General features: G+C 44.4%; 1 protein-coding gene across 8 annotated transcripts in view; it reads right to left on the bottom strand.

Annotated features, from left to right (window-relative positions):
• LOC139385673 (BCAS3 microtubule associated cell migration factor-like) overlaps positions 1-18,860 on the bottom strand; it is a 342,007-nt gene that overhangs the window by 250,018 nt on the left and 73,129 nt on the right. For all 8 annotated transcript variants that reach the window (XM_071130934.1, XM_071130936.1, XM_071130935.1 and 5 more), the window contains exon 15: positions 15,032-15,302. In XM_071130934.1, the coding sequence (XP_070987035.1) occupies positions 15,032-15,302 (271 nt within the window). The remainder of the gene's footprint in view (positions 1-15,031; positions 15,303-18,860) is intronic.

An 18,860-nucleotide genomic window follows, 5' to 3' on the forward strand; every position in this document is an offset into this window, starting at 1 on the left:
GTCCGTGTGCTCTCCCTCCCTCTGCTGAGTAAAGGGGACAGTCTTCCAGATGACGGTGAAACCATTTCGCACTGCATTATTTCTGCCACATGCACCAATTCATGCTGTTACTCCTGACCGGGGAAAGTGAAATATTCCTCAATATTAAAAAGACACGCCACTACTAATAAAGCAAGCTTATCGGAAAACGTTGATATACAGTGCATTCGGAAAGTATTCAGAGCCCTCGACTTTTTCCACATTTTGTTACGTTACAGCCTTATTCCAAAATTGAATAAAAATGAAATACATACACAATAACTCAATGGCAAAGCAAAAACAGGTTTTATAAATTGTTGCTAATTTATAAAAAAATAAATAAATATAGAGTACCAGTCAAAGGTTTGGACACACCTACTCATTCCAGGGTTTTTCTATATTCCTACATTGTAGAATAAAAGTGATGACGTCAAAACTATGAAATAACACAGCTTTGCACACTCTTGGCATTCTCTCAACCAGCTTCATGAGGGTGTCACCTGGAATGCATTTCAATTAACAGGTGTGCCTTGTTAAAAGTTAATTTGTGGAATTTCTTTCCTTCTTAATGCATTTGAGCCAATCAGTTGTGTTGTGACAAGGTAGGGGTGGTATACAGAATATAGCCCTATTTGGTAAAAGACCAAGTCCATATTATGGCAAGAACAGCTCAAATAAGCAAAGAGAAACGACAGTCCATCATTACTTTAAGACAATACGGAAATTTCAAGAATTCTGAAAGTTTCTTCAAGTGCAGTCACAAAAACCATCAAGCGCTATGATGAAACTGGCTTTCATGAGGACCGCCACAGGAAAGGAAGACCCAGAGTTACCTCCGCAGCAGATAAGTTCATTAGAGTTACCAGCCTCAGAAATTGCAGCCCAAATAAATGCATCACAGAGTTTAACTAACAGAAACATCAACTGTTCAGAGGAGACTGCGTGAATCAGGCCTTTATTGTCGAATTGCTGCAAAGAAACCACTACTAAAGGACACCAATAAGAAGAAGAGACTTGCTTGGGCCAAGAAACACAAGCAATGGACATTAGACAGGTGGAAATCTGTCCTTTGGTTTGATGAGTCCAAATGTAAGATTTTTGGTTCTAACTGCCGTGTCTTTGTGAGACGCAGTGAAGTAAAATTATGATCTCCACGTGTGGTTCCCACTGTGCAGCATGGAGGATGAGGTGTGAAGGTGCTTTACTGGTGACACTGTCTGCTTTATTTACAATTCAAGACACACTTAATCAGTATGGCTACCACAGCATTCTGCAGCAATACGCCATCCCATCTGGTTTGCACTTAGTGGGACTATCATTTGTTTTTCAACAGGACAATGACCCAACACACCTCCAGGCTGTGTAAGGGCTATTTGACCAAGAAGGAGAGTGATGGAGTGCTGCATCAGACAAGACCTGGCCTCCACAATCACGACCTCAAACCAATTGAGATGGTTTGGGATGAGTTGGACCACATTGGGAAGGAAAAGCAGCCAACAAGTGCTCAGCATATATGTGGAAACTCCTTCAAGACTTTTGGAAAAGCTTTCCAGGTGAAGCTGGTTGAGAGAATACCAAGAGTGTTCAAAGCTGTCATCAAGGCAGAGGGTGGCTACTTTGAAGAATTTTGAAGAACTTTTGGTTACATGATTCCATGTGTTAGTTCATAGTTCTGATGTCTTCACTATTATTCTACTACGTAGAAAATAGTAAAATAAAGAAAAACTCTTGTATGAGTAGATGTGTCCAAACTTTTGACTGGTACTGTATATTTATATTTTTCAAATAAATTAGAAACAATTTACTAAAACCAACATCACCGTTCAAAAGTTTGAGGTCAGTTAGAAATGTCCTTGTTTTCGAAAGAAAATCACATTTTGTGTCCATTAAAAAAACATAAAATTGATCAGAAATACAGTGTAGACATTGTTAATGTTGTAAATGACTATTGTAGCTGGAAACGGCAGACTTTTAATGGAGCATCTACATAGACGTACACAGGCCCATTATCAGCAACCTTCACTCCAGTGTTCCAATGGCACGTTGTGTTACCTAATCCAAGTTTATCATTTAAAAAGGCTAATTGATCATTAGAAAACTCTTTTGCAGTTATGTTAGCACAGCTGAAAACTGTTGTCCTGATTAAAAATGCAATACAACTGGCATTCTTTAGACTACTTGAGTATCTGGAGCATCAACATTTGTGGCTACATAGCTGATGCCTGCTGGACACTGATCACTTGGCTACATAGCTGATTCCTGCTGGACTGTCCATTAATCACGGTACTCCATTCTGTTTGTTTATGTTTTTATCTGTCGGCCCCAGCCGCACTCAGGCTCTGTGTGTAGTTAATCCGACCCTCTCTGCCTAGTCAACGCCATTTTACCTGCTGTTGTTGTGCTAGCTGATTAGCTGTTGTTGTTCCACCTGCTGTTTTAGCTAGCTCTCCCAATTAACACCTGCGATTACTGTATGTCTCTCTCAAATGTCAATATGCCTTGTATACTGTTGTTCAGGTTAGTTATCATTGTTTTAGTTTACAATGGAGCCCCTAGTTCCACTCTTCATACCTCTGATACCTCCTTTGTCCCACCTCCCACACATGCAGTGACCTCACCCATTACAACCAGCATGTCCAGAGATAACGCTCTTATCATCACCCAGTGCCTGGGCTTACCTCCGCTGTACCCGCACCCCACCATACCCCTGTCTGCGCATTATATATATATATATATATATATATATATATTCTACCATGCCCAGAAATCTGCTCCTTATATTCTTTGTCCCCAACGCTCTAGGCGACCAGTTTTGATAGCCTTAGCCAGCCGCACCCTCATACTACTCCTCTGTTCCGCGGGTGATGCAGGGCCTGGGTTTACCTCCACATGTCCCCAGGCACCTTCATTCATTGACTTCTGTGATCGAAAAAGCCTTGGTTTCATGCATGTCAACATCAGAAGCCTCCTACCTAAGTTTGTTTTACTCACTGCTTTAGCACACTCTGCTAACCCTGATGTCCTTGCCTTGTCTGAATCCTGGCTTAGAAAGGCCACCAAAAATTCTGAGATTTCCATACCCAACTATAACATTTTCCGTCAAGATAGAACTGCCAAAGGGGTGGAGTTGCAGAGATAGCCTGCAAAGTAATGTCATACTTTGCAGGTCCATACCCAAACAGTTCGAACTACTAATTTAAAAAAATACTCTCTCCAGAAATAAGTCTCTCACTGTTGCCGCCTGCTACCGACCCCCCTCAGCTCCCAGCTGTGCCCTGGACACCATTTGTGAATTGATCACCCCCCATCAAGCTTCAGAGTTTGTTCTCTTAGGTGACCTAAACTGGGATATGCTTAACACCCCGGCAGTCCTACAATCTAAGCTAGATGCCCTCAATCTCACACAAATCATCAAGGAACCCACTAGGTACAACCCTAAATCTGTAAACAAGGGCACCCTCATAGACGTCATCCTGACCAACTGGCCCTCCAAATACACCTCCGCTGTCTTCAACCAGGATCTCAGCGATCACTGCCTCATTGCCTGCATCCGCTACGGATCTGCAGTCAAACGACCACCCCTCATCACTGTCAAACGCTCCCTAAAACACCTCTGTGAGCAGGCCTTTCTAATCGACCTGGCCCGGGTATCCTGGAAGGATATTGACCTCATCCCGTCAGTTGAGGATGCCTGGTCATTCTTTAAAAGTAACTTCCTCACCATTTTAGATAAGCATGCTCCGTTCAAAAAATGCAGAACTAAGAACAGATATAGCCCTTGGTTCACTCCAGACCTGACTGCCCTCAACCAGCACAAAAACATCCTGTGGCAGACTGCAATAGCATTGAATAGTCCCCGCGATATGCAACTGTTCAGGGAAGTCAGGAACCAATACACGCAGTCAGTCAGGAAAGCCAAGGCCAGCTTCTTCAGGCAGAAATTTGCATCCTGTAGCTCTAACTACAAAAAGTTCTGGGACACTGTAAAGTCCATGGAGAACAAGAGCACCTCCTCCCAGCTGTCCACTGCACTGAGGCTAGGTAACACGGTCACCACCGATGAATCCATGATTATCGAAAACTTCAACAAGCATTTCTCAACGGCTGGCCATGCCTTCCTCCTGGCCACTCCAACCTCGGCCAACAGCTCCCCCCCCCCCCCCGCAGCTACTCGCCCAAGCCTCTCCAGGTTCTCCTTTACCCAAATCCAGATAGCAGATGTTCTGAAAGAGCTGCAAAACCTGGACCCATACAAATCAGCTGGGCTCGACAATCTGGACCCTCTATTTCTGAAACTATCCACCGCCATTGTCACAACCCCTATTACCAGCCTGTTCAACCTCTCTTTCATATCGTCTGAGATCCCCAAGGATTGGAAAGCTGCCGCAGTCATCCCCCTCTTCAAAGGGGGAGACACCCTGGACCCAAACTGTTACAGACCTATATCCATCCTGCCCTGCCTATCTAAGGTCTTCGAAAGCCAAGTCAACAAACAGGTCACTGACCATCTCGAATCCCACCGTACCTTCTCCTCTGTGCAATCTGGTTTCCGAGCCGGTCACGGGTTCACCTCAGCCACACTCAAGGTACTAAACGATATCATAACCGCCATCGATAAAAGACAGTACTGTGCAGCCGTCTTCATCGACCTGGCCAAGGCTTTCGACTCTGTCAATCACCATATTCTTATCGGCAGACTCAGTAGCCTCGGTTTTTCTAATGACTGCCTTGCCTGGTTCACCAACTACTTTGCAGACAGAGTTCAGTGTGTCAAATCGGAGGGCATGTAGTCCGGTCCTCTGGATGTCTCTATGGGGGTGCCACAGGGTTCAATTCTCGGGCCGACTCTTTTCTCTGTATATATCAATGATGTTGTTCTTGCTGCGGGCGATTTCCTGATCCACGTCTACGCAGACGACACCATTCTGTATACTTCCGGCCCTTCCTTGGACACTGTGCAATCTAACCTCCAAACGAGCTTCAACGCCATACAACACTCCTTCCGTGGCCTCCAACTGCTCTTAAACGCTAGTAAAAACCAAATGCATGCTTTTCAACCGTTCGCTGCCTGCACCCGCACGCCCGACTAGCATCACCGCCCTGGATGGTTCCGACCTAGAATATGTGGACATCTATAAGTACCTAGGTGTCTGGCTAGACTGTAAACTCTCCTTCCAGACTCATATCAAACATCTCCAATCTAAAATCAAATCTAGAGTCGGCTTTCTATTCCGCAATAAAGCCTCCTTCACTCACGCCGCCAAACTTACCCTAGTAAAACTGACCGTCCTACCGAACCTCGACTTCGTCGATGTCATCTACAAAATAGCTTCCAATACTCTACTCAGCAAACTGGATGCAGTTTATCACAGTGCCATCCGTTTTGTCACTAAAGCACCTTATACCACCCACCACTGCGACCTGTATGCTCTAGTCGGCTGGCCCTCGCTACATATTCGTCGCCAGACCCACTGGCTCCAGGTCATCTACAAGTCCATGCTAGGTAAAGCTCCGCCTTATCTCAGTTCACTGGTCACGATGGCAACACTCACCCGTAGCACGCGCTCCAGGAGGTGTATCTCACTGATCATCCCTAAAGCCAACACCTCATTTGGCCGCCTTTCGTTCCAGTTCTCTGCTGCCTGTGACTGGAACGAATTGCAAAAATCGCTGAAGTTGGAGACTTTTATCTCCCTCACCAACTTCAAACATCTGCTATCTGAGCAGCTAACCGATCGCTGCAGCTGTACATAGTCTATCGGTAAATAGCCCACCCAATTTACCTACCTCATCCCCATACTGTTTATATTTATTTACTTTTCTGCTCTTTTGCACACCAGTATCTCTACCTGTACATGACCATCTGATCATTTATCACTCCAGTGTTAATCTGCAAAATTGTAATTATTCGCCTACCTCCTCATGCCTTTTGCACACAATGTATATAGACTCTTTTTTTTTCTTTTTTTTCTACTGTGTTATTGACTTGTTAATTGTTTACTCCATGTGTAACTCTGTGTTGTCTGTTCACACTGCTATGCTTCATCTTGGCCAGGTCGCAGTTGTAAATGAGAACTTGTTCTCAACTAGCCTACCTGGTTAAATAAAGGTGAAATAAAATAAAAAATAAATACATTTGTGGGTATGATTACAGGCTCAAAATGACCAGAAACTAAGAACATTCTTCTGAAACTCGTCAGTCTATTCTTGTTCTGAGAAATGAAGGCTATTCCATGCGAGAAATTGCCAAGAAAATTAAGATATTGTTCAACACTATACAATCGTGGCCAAAAGTTTGGAGAATGACACAAATATTCATTTTCACAAAGTCTGCTGCCTCAGTGTCTTTAGATATTTTTGTCAGATGTTACTATGGAATACTGAAGTATAATTACAAGCAAGTGTCAAAGGCTTTAATTGACAATTACATGAAGTTGATGCAGAGTCAATATTTGCAGTGTTGACCCTTCTTTTTTTTCAAGACCTCTGCAATCCGCACTGGCATGCTGTCAATTAACTTCTAGGCCCCATCCTGACTGATGGCAGCCCATTCTTGCATAAATCAATGCTTGGAGTTTGTCAGAATTTGTGGGATTTTGTTTGTCCACCCGCCTCTTGAGGATTGACCACAAGTTCTCAATGGGATTAAGGTCTGGGGAGTTTCCTTGCCATGGACCCAAAATATCGATGTTTTGTTCCCCGAGCCACTTAGTTATCACTTTTGCCTAATGGCAAGGTGCTCCATCATGCTGGAAAAGGCATTGTTCGTCACCAAACAGTTCCTGGATGGTTGGGAGAAGTTGCTCTCGGAGGATGTGTTGGTACCATTCTTTATTCATGGCTGTGTTCTTAGGCAAAATTGTCAGTGAGCCCACTCCCTTGGCTGAGAAGAAACCCCACTCAGGATGCTTTATTGTTGGCATGACACAGGACTGATGGTAGCGCTCACCTTGTCTTCTCCGGACAAGCCTTTTCCGGATGCCCCAAACAATTGGAAAGGGGATTCATCAGACAAAATGACTTGGCCCCAGTCCTCAGCAGTCCAATCCCTGTGCCCTTTGGAAGAATATCAGTCTGTCCGTGATGTTTTCCTGGAGAGAAGTGGCTTCTTTGCTGCCCTTCTTGACACCAGGACATTATCCAAAAGTCTTTGCCTCACTGTGCGTGCACAGTGAGGCAAGCTCTGTACTGGTGGTGCCCCGATCCCGCAGCTGAATCAACTTTAGGAGACGGTCTTGGTGCTTGCTGGACTTTCTTGGGCGCCCTGAAGCCTTCTTCACAACAATTGAACCGCTCTCCTTGAAGTTCTTGATGATCCGATAAATGGTTGATTTAGGTGCAATCTTACTGGCAGCAATATCCTTGCCTGTGAAGCCCTTTTTGTGCAAAGCAATGATGACGGCAAGTGTTTCCTTGCAGGTAACCATGGTTGATAGCGGAAGAACAATGATTCCAAGCACCACCCTCCTTTTGAAGCTTCCAGTCTGTTATTCGAACTCAATCAGCATGTTAGAGTGATCCTCAGCCTTGTCCTCGTCAACACCTGTGTTAACGAGAGAATCACTGACATGTCAGCTGGTCCTTTTGTGGCAGGGCTGAAATGCAGTGGAAATGTATTTTGGGGATTCAATTCATTTGCATGGCACAGAGAGACTTTGCAATTAATTGGAACACAGGAGTGATGGTTGCTGATAATGGGCCTCTGTATGTAGACATTCCATACAAAATCAGCCGTTTCTAGCTACAATAGTCACTTACAACATTAAAAATGTCTACACTATTTCTTATCAACTTTATATTATTTTAATAGACATAACATTTGCTTTTCTTTCAAAAACAAGACCCCAAAACTTTTGAAGAGTAGTGTTCATACACACCTTTGGCAGCAATTACAGCCTTCAGTCTATTTGGGTATGACTACAAGCTTGGCACACCTGTATTTAGGGAGTTCTTCCTATTCTTCTCTGCAGATCCTCTCAAGCTCTGTCAGGTTGGACGGGGTGCGTCGCTACACAGCTATTTTCAGGTCTCTCCAGCTATGCTTGATTGGGTTTAAGTCGAGGCTCTGGTTTGGACATTCTTACAGGGACATTCAAAGACAGGGTCGTTGTCCTGTTGGAAGGTGAACCTTTGCCTCAGTTTGAGGTCCTGAGCACTCTGGAGCAGGTTTTCATCAAGGATCTCACTGTACTTTACTACGTTCATCTTTACATCAATCCTGACACGTCTCCCAGTACCTGCCCGCCGAAAAACATACCAACAGCATGATACCTCCCCGATTGCTCAGTTTGGCCGGGCGGTCAGCTCTCGGAAGAGTCCTGGTGATTCCAAACTTCTTCCATTTAAGAATGATGGAGGCCACAGTGTTCTTGGGGACGTTCAATGCCGCAGACATTATTTTGTTACCCTTCCCCAGACACAATCCTGTCTCTGAGGTCTATGGACAATTCCTTCAACCTCATGGCTTGGTTTTTTCTCTGACATGGACTGTTAACTGTGGGACCTTATATAGACAGGTGTGTGCCTTTCCAAATCATGTCCAATCAATTGAATTTACAACAGGTGGACTCCAATCAAGTTGTAAAAATATCTCAAAGATGATCAATGAAAAGAGCGCAAAATGAATCATGTAAACCGTGATCGACCAGACACTAAAGCACAGTAGGTGGCGGCATGCACCCGAAACATTTGTTTGTGGACCGCCATTTTATCATAGAAGAAGAAGTATGGAACTAATTAAAATAATAGGAACACCAGGATTTATCTTTGTCTTTTTTTACAGAAATGTTTGGTGATCGACTAGGAATGCCTTGGAGTACCACTAGTAGATCGTGATCAACCAGTCACTAAGGGCTGCTCTAAAGTCTACCGTATGAATGATGGATGCAGACAATAGAAAAAGCATTTGAAGTCGTAAAGCACATCACTTGTTCATGGAGTCGGGTCTGGTCAGGTCAAAACGTAGCAATGGATACATGATGGAACATCTCAACCCTGCTTTACTACACTACAGACAGACCCACTAAGGTTAAACAGCCATCCCATACGGCCATTCACAACTGTTATGCTGGAGGTGCTGTTTTTATGTTACACAAACCAGCGTCTGTCTACATGGGCTACATTAACACCGAGAGTAGAGTTCCCCAACTGGCGGGTCGAATTTGGCCCCTGGGTGGTTTTATTTGTCCCCCCATGTTATCTGAGCAAAAAATATATACACTGCTCAAAAAAATAAAGGGAACACTTAAACAACACAATGTAACTCCAAGTCAATCACACTTCTGTGAAATCAAACTGTCCACTTAGGAAGCAACACTGATTGACAATACATTTCACATGCTGTTGTGCAAAAGGAATAGACAACAGGTGGAAATTATAGGCATTTAGCAAGACACCCCCAATAAAGGAGTGGTTCTGCAGGTGGGGACCACAGACCACTTCTCAGTTCCTATGCTTCCTGGCTGATGTTTTGGTCACTTTGAATGCTGGTGGTGCTTTCACTCTAGTGGTAGCATGAGACGGAGTCTACAACCCACACAAGTGGCTCAGGTAGTGCAGCTCATCCAGGATGGAACATCAATGCGAGCTGTAGCAAGAAGGTTTGCTGTGTCTGTCAGAGTAGTGTCCAGAGCATGGAGGCGCTACCAGGAGACAGGCCAGTACATCAGGAGACGTGGAGGAGGCCGTAGGAGGGCAACAACCCAGCAGCAGGACTGCTACCACCGCCTTTGTGCAAGGAGGAGCACTGCCAGAGCCCTGCAAAGTGACCTCCAGCAGGCCACAAATGTGCATGTGCTGAAACGCTCAGAAACAGACTCCATGAGGGTGGTATGAGGGCCCGACGTCCACAGGTGGGGGTTGTGCTTACAGCCCAACACCGTGCAGGACGTTTGGCATTTGCCAGAGAACACCAAGATTGGCAAATTCGCCACTGGCGCCCTGTGCTCTTCACAGATGAAAGCAGGTTCACACTGAGCACGTGACAGACGTGACAGTCTGGAGACGCCGTGGAGAACGTTCTGCTGCCTGCAACATCCTCCAGCATGACCGGTTTGGCAGTGGGTCAGTCATGGGTGGGGTGAAATTTCTTTGGGGGGCCGCACAGCCCTCCATGTGCTCGCCAGAGGTAGCCTGACTGCCATTAGGTACCGAGATGAGATCCTCAGACCCCTTGAAAGACCATATGCTGGCCCTGGATTCCTCCTAATGCAAGACAATGCTAGACCTCATGTGGCTGGAGTGTGTCAGCAGTTCCTGCAAGAGGAAGGCATTGATGCTATGGACTGGCCCGCCCGTTCCCCAGACCTGAATCCAATTGAGCACATCTGGAACATCACGTCTCGCTCCATCCAGCAATGCCACGTTGCACCACAGACTGTCCAGGAGTTGGCGGAGGCTTTAGTCCAGGCCTGGGAGGAGATCCCTCAGGAGACCATCCGCCACCTTATCAGGAGCATGCCCAGGCGTTGTAGGGAGGTCATACAGGCACGTGGAGGCCACACACACTACTGAGCCTCATTTTGACTTGTTTTAAGGACATTACATCAAAGTTGGATCAGCCTGTAGTGTGGTTTTCCACTTTAATTTTGAGTGTAACTCCAAATCCAGACCTCCATGGGTTGATAAATTTGATTTCCATTGATCATTTTTGTGTGATTTTGTTGTCAGCACATTCAACTATGTAAAGAGAAAAATATTTAATAAGAATATTTCATTCATTCAGATCTAGGATGTGTTATTTTAGTGTTCCCTTTATTTTTTTGAGCAGTGTATATTTTGCTTGCTTGTTGAATTGTTATTGTTGGGCATAAAAGACTGTAAACACACCAGGAAACAGCTCAAAGTGATTTACATTTTGGAAATCTGTTCCGAAGTATTCCCACTTATAATAGAGAGACATATGTGATCGTATACAAATAATAATAATGAATAATAGTTTATAATAATTTATTGGATTTATATAGCACTTTTCTACCAACTGGAGTACTCAAAGCTCTTTACATAGTAGGGGGAAATTCACATCATCCACTATCAATGAGACGCACCCATCTCAGTGATGCGTGGCAACCTTTTTCTGTGACACAACTCTCACCACCCATCAGTTATCAGATGGAGAGGTAAGCAGTCATATATGCCAATTAGGAATGAGGGGGATGACATAATGTGGCCAGGTTGGGAATTTAGCCAGGACACCGGGGTGAACACCCCTACTCTTACAATAAGAGGCATGGAATTTTAACGTCCCATCCAAAAGACAGCACCCTACACAAGACAATGTACCCAAATGTAATCAAGATTTGAAATTATTATGTTTTAGTAAAATATTATATCTGTTTAGGCTTCTTGCGGTCAATTTGGAGTCTAAAGAATATTAAAAAATATGTTCTGGCCCCCTGACCATCCGCTCAAGAAAGAATTGGCCTGCGGCTGAATCTAGTTGATGATCCCTGACCTAGAGAATAGTCCGTTCTCAGGGTGAGGAACCTGTCAATAATTTACCGAAAGAAGACATGTTGAACAATGTCATACTGGACACACAATTTTCCTCCTCTATGGCTGTGTGTACACAGGTAGTCCAATTCTGATATTTTTTCCACTAGTTGGTCTTTTGACCAATCACATCAGATCTTTTCACATCAGCTTTTTTTACCAGAGGTGATCTGATTGTGATCAGTGAAAAACAGATCAGAATTGGGTTGCCTGCCTATAAGAAACATTAACTGAACCAACGTGACACATCAGGGAGTGTGTGACTCCAGTGGCGGCCCGTCACTAAGGGCAGTTGGGGCTGAGCCCTACCTGTTTTGAGCCCAACCTGTTTGTTTGTCTGTTTGGCATGTTATTTTGGCATTAATACATGTCACATATTAGTTTGAAAACAATGTGAAAAAATCTTTGAGTTAATAAAGCCACATACATCTTTTTTTACTTTGAGTAAGGCAGCTCCAAAATGATGATATTTCAGCCTAGCTCAGTGCTTTCTGTGGTGGTGGGGCAGCCTGAGGAAAACACTGAGGGTATCGGTTGGTAATGTTCTCTAGTTGCCCCGTGATTAGCTGAGTATTTTGTCACTCATGGGGACACTACGTCACCACAAAATCTACAGTGAGAGCTCAAATTCAAGCCCCTTGGGTGCTGCCATAGAGTTACATTAGAAATGCCCATCCAAGAAGGCTCAAGGTCATTGGCCACAGATAAAATGACGTCAAATCACGTTATATCTACCGTAGCCTTGATTGGACTGATCATGTCAAGATCATACTTTCAAAATCTTAGCTAGAAAGCAGTCATCATGATCAAGTCGACAATCTACTGGTAAATCCTTTTCAATCCTTGTCATATGAAGAGAAATTACAGATAACATATCGGTGCTCATCGGTCATTGGATATAAACATTACACAACAAGTTCGAAATCGGAAGGAATCAGTGGTTTACACAAATCAATACAAAGAAATCACCAGCCTGCTTTTCAGTGGAGTGTGTGTGTTCCAAATCTGTGTTTAAGGGACTCTTTTCCAAGCTTAAAATGATAAACATTCAACACCATGCATGGGCCAGAAAAGATTGAATACATTGGCCATGATGTCAATCCAGCATGGCTTCTGCCGCGTTCAAAACAACTGGAACTCGGAAATCTCAGACTTCAGTGAGTTCAAGACAACTGGGAACTCAAAGAAACGAGCTCGGATTGGAGAAAATACGTTTTGAACATCCAAATAGTAATTCCAAGTCGGGAACTCTGGCTTTTTTCTAGAACTCCGACCTGAAGACGACCATGATTCAACCTTGTTTTTTTCCCCTAGAGTTCACAGTTGTCTTGAAAGCACCATAAATCCAGAGAATGCCAGACTTTGATGACAAAGTTTGATAATAAAATTTGCCCACGAAGGACTGCCACGCCACCTTCCTGTTCAAGTAAGAACAGCACAACAAGGTCCAAAAAATTATTGTATGCTGCTGCATAAAGGATGGATTTTGCCAGGGAGATATGTATACTGTAGCTGAGAAAGTAATACTAAGTGTATGTTGTGTAGTAAGCTGTTAGTAGCCCATGTGCTTCACCCTAATAATTAGGTCCCTTTCCCCCTCCTTAAGCCTTCTGTTCTGACTTGGTGGTGCACATGTAGCCTATAGCCTGTTTTAGAGAAATGTCATCATTGAATATTGTAAGAGCTTTCACTGTGTGCTTATATGCCACCTTTATTTATCCTTCGGTTCTGACTTGGTGTACAGGGAGAATACTGTAAGAACGGACCATGTTCTGAATTCTGTCACTGTACATTTCAAAAGTGCTGAACAGTCATATTGACTACATCATTCCTAGCTCACTCTTTAATGTCTTAATCAAATTGTACATCTAAATTGTCAGTAGGAACCACATTTGTTTAAGCAAGTCAGCCATATCAGCTAAGTTTTTTTCAAAGGCAGTAATTGAGGCTGAATGAACTGTTTCACTGCCAGACAAGGCTCCACGAATAGCCAGGTGTCGCGGTGGTAAGGATTCACTCTATGGTTCTGAAAAGAAAGCTCTGCTGTTGGGACAGCTTTATGTAGGCCGTAACAGTTTGCGGGCACCGTTTGTCACCGTTATAGTGCAATTAATGTATTGTTTAGTGTTGTTGAGAAGTGGCTTTGCTGGTATATGTAAAAAAAAATAAAAAAAAGTTGGGGGAGTTTGCCCCACCAAGATTTACATGTTAAAATGGCCACTGTGTGTGTGTCGTAGTTGAAGATTTAGACTCTCCCCCTACAAACTCACACACCATCTCCAACACCACGCAGAGAATGACATCTCCAAAACCAAGCCCCCAGATTCCTGGCAAACTTTATCACAGACTCCCAAGGTCCATAAAAAGGAACAGATACGCTGTAAATATCAAAGTCCTGAAAACGTAAAACCTATGGCCTCAGACAGTGATATTTTAGTCTTTCTTTACGCTGTAACATTTATATAGCCGTCTGCCATCCCTGGGGGCCCACACACACACACACACACACACACACACACACACACACACACACCAGTGAAAAGACTAATTGTTGACAGGTGGCTCTAATGCCCTCCTTTGAAAATGGAGTGTGATTTATGAGTCTCTTGCTCCCCTCTCCCTCCATTCACTGCCGCTACAAAAGCTGAACTCCTTCGCTCTCCCTCCATATTTTTTTCTCCTTCTCGTTCATAATTTATTTCTCCCTCTTCCTCTTTCTCCTCCATCCCTTTCCATTTCCTTCTCTCCACGTTTTCTCTAGATCCAGAACGAGACAAGCCGCGGCGGCAGTACATTCCCTGGGCTTGACGTCACTCTGGCCTGGCTTGAACGTCCTGCTGACATTGTTTTAATTGTTGGGGAAGTGATCTGACAGTGGTCATTAATACAGAGCCTGGGGGAGAGAAGCCACACAAACTGAGTAATCGGGGGGGGGGGGGGGGTCTGGGGCTAACAATAGGCTAGGAAGGGAGAGGGGAAGTCAGGGCGCCACGGCTGCAGAGAGTGGGAGAGAGATGGATGACTGATGCCCTGACAGTGAGTGAGAGGGAGGGAGGGAGGGAGGGCAAACTGAGAAGATCTGCAAACAGCCTCGACCCTGAACTGTGATTTTTACCTGTGAACTTGCTGATGAGTATATGTCAACGGGTGTTTGTTTGTGTATGAGTGGGTGTGTGTGCCCACGCGTTGGTGGTAGTGTGTATAGTGTGTGTGTGTGTGCCAGCCAGGCGGCTTTAGGGGTGTTTGACCAACAGGACCAAGGCTGTAACAGACGGGTCATAGTCCCCAGCAGAACAAGGTCTACTCAGGTGACAGCCAGTCAGCGGTTGTTGTCACTTACTGGAAGTGGAGCCGCCGCTGTCTGAAGAGCTGTGTGCTGCCACACCCACCATATCAGCTATAGCCATGTCATAACACATGCTGCGTATTGTGGGGTTTTATGTACTGCGCAATAGTAAGAGGATTAGTTCTGTGCTTGGTGCCTGTGCATCTGTGTGCACAAGTGTGTGTCATCTATCCTTACCGTGTAGTGGGGACCCCGAGGGACTGCTGGAGAGCCCAGGGATGGGGCTGCATCTCCCTCCACCAGCCTGCTTGCTGTTCAGTTCATTCTCTATCTCCTCCAGCCCTGCACTCTTCTGGAAGCGGGACATGCGGTTGACCACACGGGGGGACATGTGAGTGCGGGCGCAAGGCGCACCACCGTAGGGGTTGATGGGAAAGACGTGGGAGGTGCCACGCAGTGTGCTGATCACCACCCAGCGACTGTCCTGGCTAAAACAGATGTCCTGGACCTGGGGAAGGGGCACAGACAGAGAGACACAGACAGGCAGAGAGAGATAAAGAAAGAGAGAAGAAGCTGATCAACTTGCCATACGTTGACAGTAACACAGCGTATAAGTAGTAAGGCAGTTGACCTTACAGCAAAACCAAACCAATGTTCCCCTTAACATTCTCAAATAGATGTTGAACTGACCACTGAATAGAGAATATAAGATGACCATTTGAAAGGAGGTATCTGGAGGGTTGTTGAGGGTTTGGGGGGGAATGTATTTTTAAGTCTTTGGTAAAGACAGCCCAACAGTCTGTCTGCAGAAGACAATTAAGGTATCTCTCTCCTGTGGCCTCAAGAGCTACACACACAGTCAGCTCACAGAGGACACACTCCAACAGATAGCATCTACACAACTATGTCAGACACAAGAGACACTGAGAGACATAGACAGACCGAGACAGACACACAGAGAGAGACAGAGACAGAGACAGATAAAGACAGAGAGAGACAGAGAGAGATGAAGTCAGAGAGAGATGAAGACAGAGAGAGATGAAGACAGAGAGAGATGAAGACAGAGAGAGATGAAGACAGAGAGAGATGAAGACAGAGAGAGATGAAGACAGAGAGACAGACAGAGAGAGATAAATGCAGAGAGATAAATGCAGAGAGAGATGAAGACAGAGAGAGACAGAGAGATAAAGACAGAGAGATGAAGACAGAGAGATGAAGACAGAGAGATGAAGACAGAGAGATGAAGACAGAGAGATGAAGACAGAGATATGAAGACAGAGAGATGAAGACAGAGATATGAAGACAGAGATATGAAGACAGAGAGATGAAGACAGAGAGATGAAGACAGAGAGAGACAGACAGACAGAGAGAGATGAATGCAGAGAGATAAAGACAGAGAGAGATAAATGCAGAGAGATAAAGACAGAGAGAGATAAATGCAGAGAGATAAAGACAGAGAGAGATAAATGCAGAGAGATAAAGACAGAGAGAGATGAAGACAGAGAGAGATAAATGCAGAGAGATAAAGACAGAGATAGATAAATGCAGAGAGATAAAGACAGAGAGAGATAAAGACAGAGAGAGAAAGACAGAGAGAGATGAAGACAGAGAGAGATGAAGACAGAGAGAGATGAAGACAGAGAGAGATGAAGACAGAGAGAGATGAAGACAGAGAGAGACAGAGAGAGAGATAAATGCAGAGAGATAAAGACAGAGGTGGAGAGGGGCGGACAGACAGAAAATAAAGTGTAAAAGAGAGTCAACAGTATTCATCCTCAGAAAAAGAAATATTTTCCACTGTGAGATCTGTCTACCTGTGTCTGTGTTTCATCTGTGGCCATGGAACAGGTTGGCTGGGTAATTGTCCTCGGCAATGACAGTTAATGGGCCATCCTTCACATACCAGACACATACCAGTTTCTATGCACAGACAAGGATAGGGGGCAGTTTCAGCTGAGCTCTGCCTAGTTGTGATTAAAGCCAATATGGGGAGGGGGTACATTCTTGATCATGATAACATTGTCCTCTCCCCATCTTTTGTAGGATACAAACTCTCAAACAGCAGTAGAAGTTGGGTGAAGTCTCTTACTTAACCAGACTGTGATCTGACCCAGAACAGAAGTGTGTATGGGTGAGATGAGCAGACATGTTGTGGTAGAGGAGACACAATAGAGATGTCACACACAGACAGACATAGAAGTGTTCAAAGTGTCTCGGTCTCTATCAGTAACACTGATAAGTTAGAGTTACTGTCACTTAGCAGGAACTACAATGGAATGACAGGAATCCTGAGAGACAGAGAGAGTAAAAGGAAAACAGACCAAAATGAAAGGGAAAAGGTACAAAAAACAACAGAAAACTAAAAACAAAAACAGACACCCATAGCAAGAAAAAAAAATGACCATACAAAACACCCTGACCTGCCTGGTCACAGAGTACTCCAGTTTAAACTGGTTTCAAACCACCTAAGGCCCTATTACTGAGAAACCCTTCTGTCGCTATCAGAGCCATGCCTGTTTACCTGGGTTGACTGTGTCAGTGAATCAGTGTGTGTGTGTGCATGTGTGTGTGTGTGTGTGTGTGGTGAGTCGGAGCGAGCCCAGCCAGTCAGTCAGTCCAGCTAGATAAGAGTTGTCCACCCACCTTGCTACATCACCATTTGCACTTCCGGCATTGTATGCTGTGTAGAAGATAACCTCTGTGCCCTACAGCCTGCTCTCTCGCTCTGCTGTAGTCTCTACAGTGTTTACAACAGCAGGATCAAAGCTAGTACCACACAGCCAGGCAGCAGGACCTGCCGTTATAAGTCACACATTAACCAGCCCATTACAATCCTGTGTGTGTCCGTGGAGGAGTTTGCATGGGTGAGTGTGCGCGCACACACACAAGGTCGAAGCAAAGCCTAGATCAGTGCTCTGGTCCAAACATGACACTAGCGGGACAGGCAGCTAAGGTCCAAGCTCTCCACAGATAAATATTAGTTCTGTTAAAGTAAATAGAACACCACAAGTTGCCAACTAAAAATACCCTTTTTGCCCTGGAACGGCTGCTAAGCTAAACATATGAGAGCACATTAATAAGAGATAAATTATCCATAGAAATAGACTAAATGGGGCAAAAATACCAACAGAAATACAAGTATCTTACAAACCAATACAAGTACATATTAAATAGTTTAGCCTCCAAACTCCACTGAGCAAATCAAACCTTATTTGTCACATGCGCCGAATACAACAAGTGTAGACTTTACTGTGAAATGCTTACTTACAAGCCCTTAACCAACAGTAAGTTCAAGAAGAGTTAAGAAAATATTTATCAAATAAACTAAAGTAAAAAAATAAAAATAAAAGCATCACAGTAATGAGGCTATATACAGGGGGTAGTGGTACCGAGTCAGTGTGCGGGGGTACAGGTTTGAGGTAATGTAGGAGGGGGTGAAGTGACTATGTATAGATAATAAACAGCGAGTAGCAGCACTGTACAAAACAAATGGAGAGGCGGGGGGGTGGGGGTGTCAATGTAAATAGTCCAGTAGCCATTTGATTAATTGTTCAGCAGTCTTATGTTAAGGAGCCTTTTGGTCCCACAGTTGGCGCTCCGGTACCGCTTGCCATGTGACAGCAGAGAAAGTCTATCACTTGGGTGACTGGGGAGTCTGACAATTTTATGGGCTTTCCTCTGAAATCAACTATTATATACATTTTTTGATCTAATTGATCAGAAATACAGTGTAGACATTGTTAACGTTGTAAATGACTATTGTAGCTGGAAACGGAATATATTATTTTTGGAATATCTACATAGGTGTACAGGGGCCCATTATCAGCAACCATCACTTAAAATGGACAGAAACAAATAACTTTCTTCTGAAACTCGTCAGTATATTCTTGTTCTGAGAAATGAAGGTTATTCCATGAGAGAAATTGCCAAGAAACTGAAAATCCTGTACAACGCTGTGTACTACTCCCTTCACAGAAGAGCGCAAACTGGCCCTAACCAGAATAGAAAGAGGAGTGGGAGGCCCCGGTGCATAACTGAGCAAGAGGACAAGTACATTAGAGTGTCT

This window comes from Oncorhynchus clarkii, chromosome 27 (genome assembly GCF_045791955.1).
Source record: "Oncorhynchus clarkii lewisi isolate Uvic-CL-2024 chromosome 27, UVic_Ocla_1.0, whole genome shotgun sequence".
NCBI classification, from domain to species: Eukaryota; Metazoa; Chordata; class Actinopteri; order Salmoniformes; family Salmonidae; genus Oncorhynchus; species Oncorhynchus clarkii.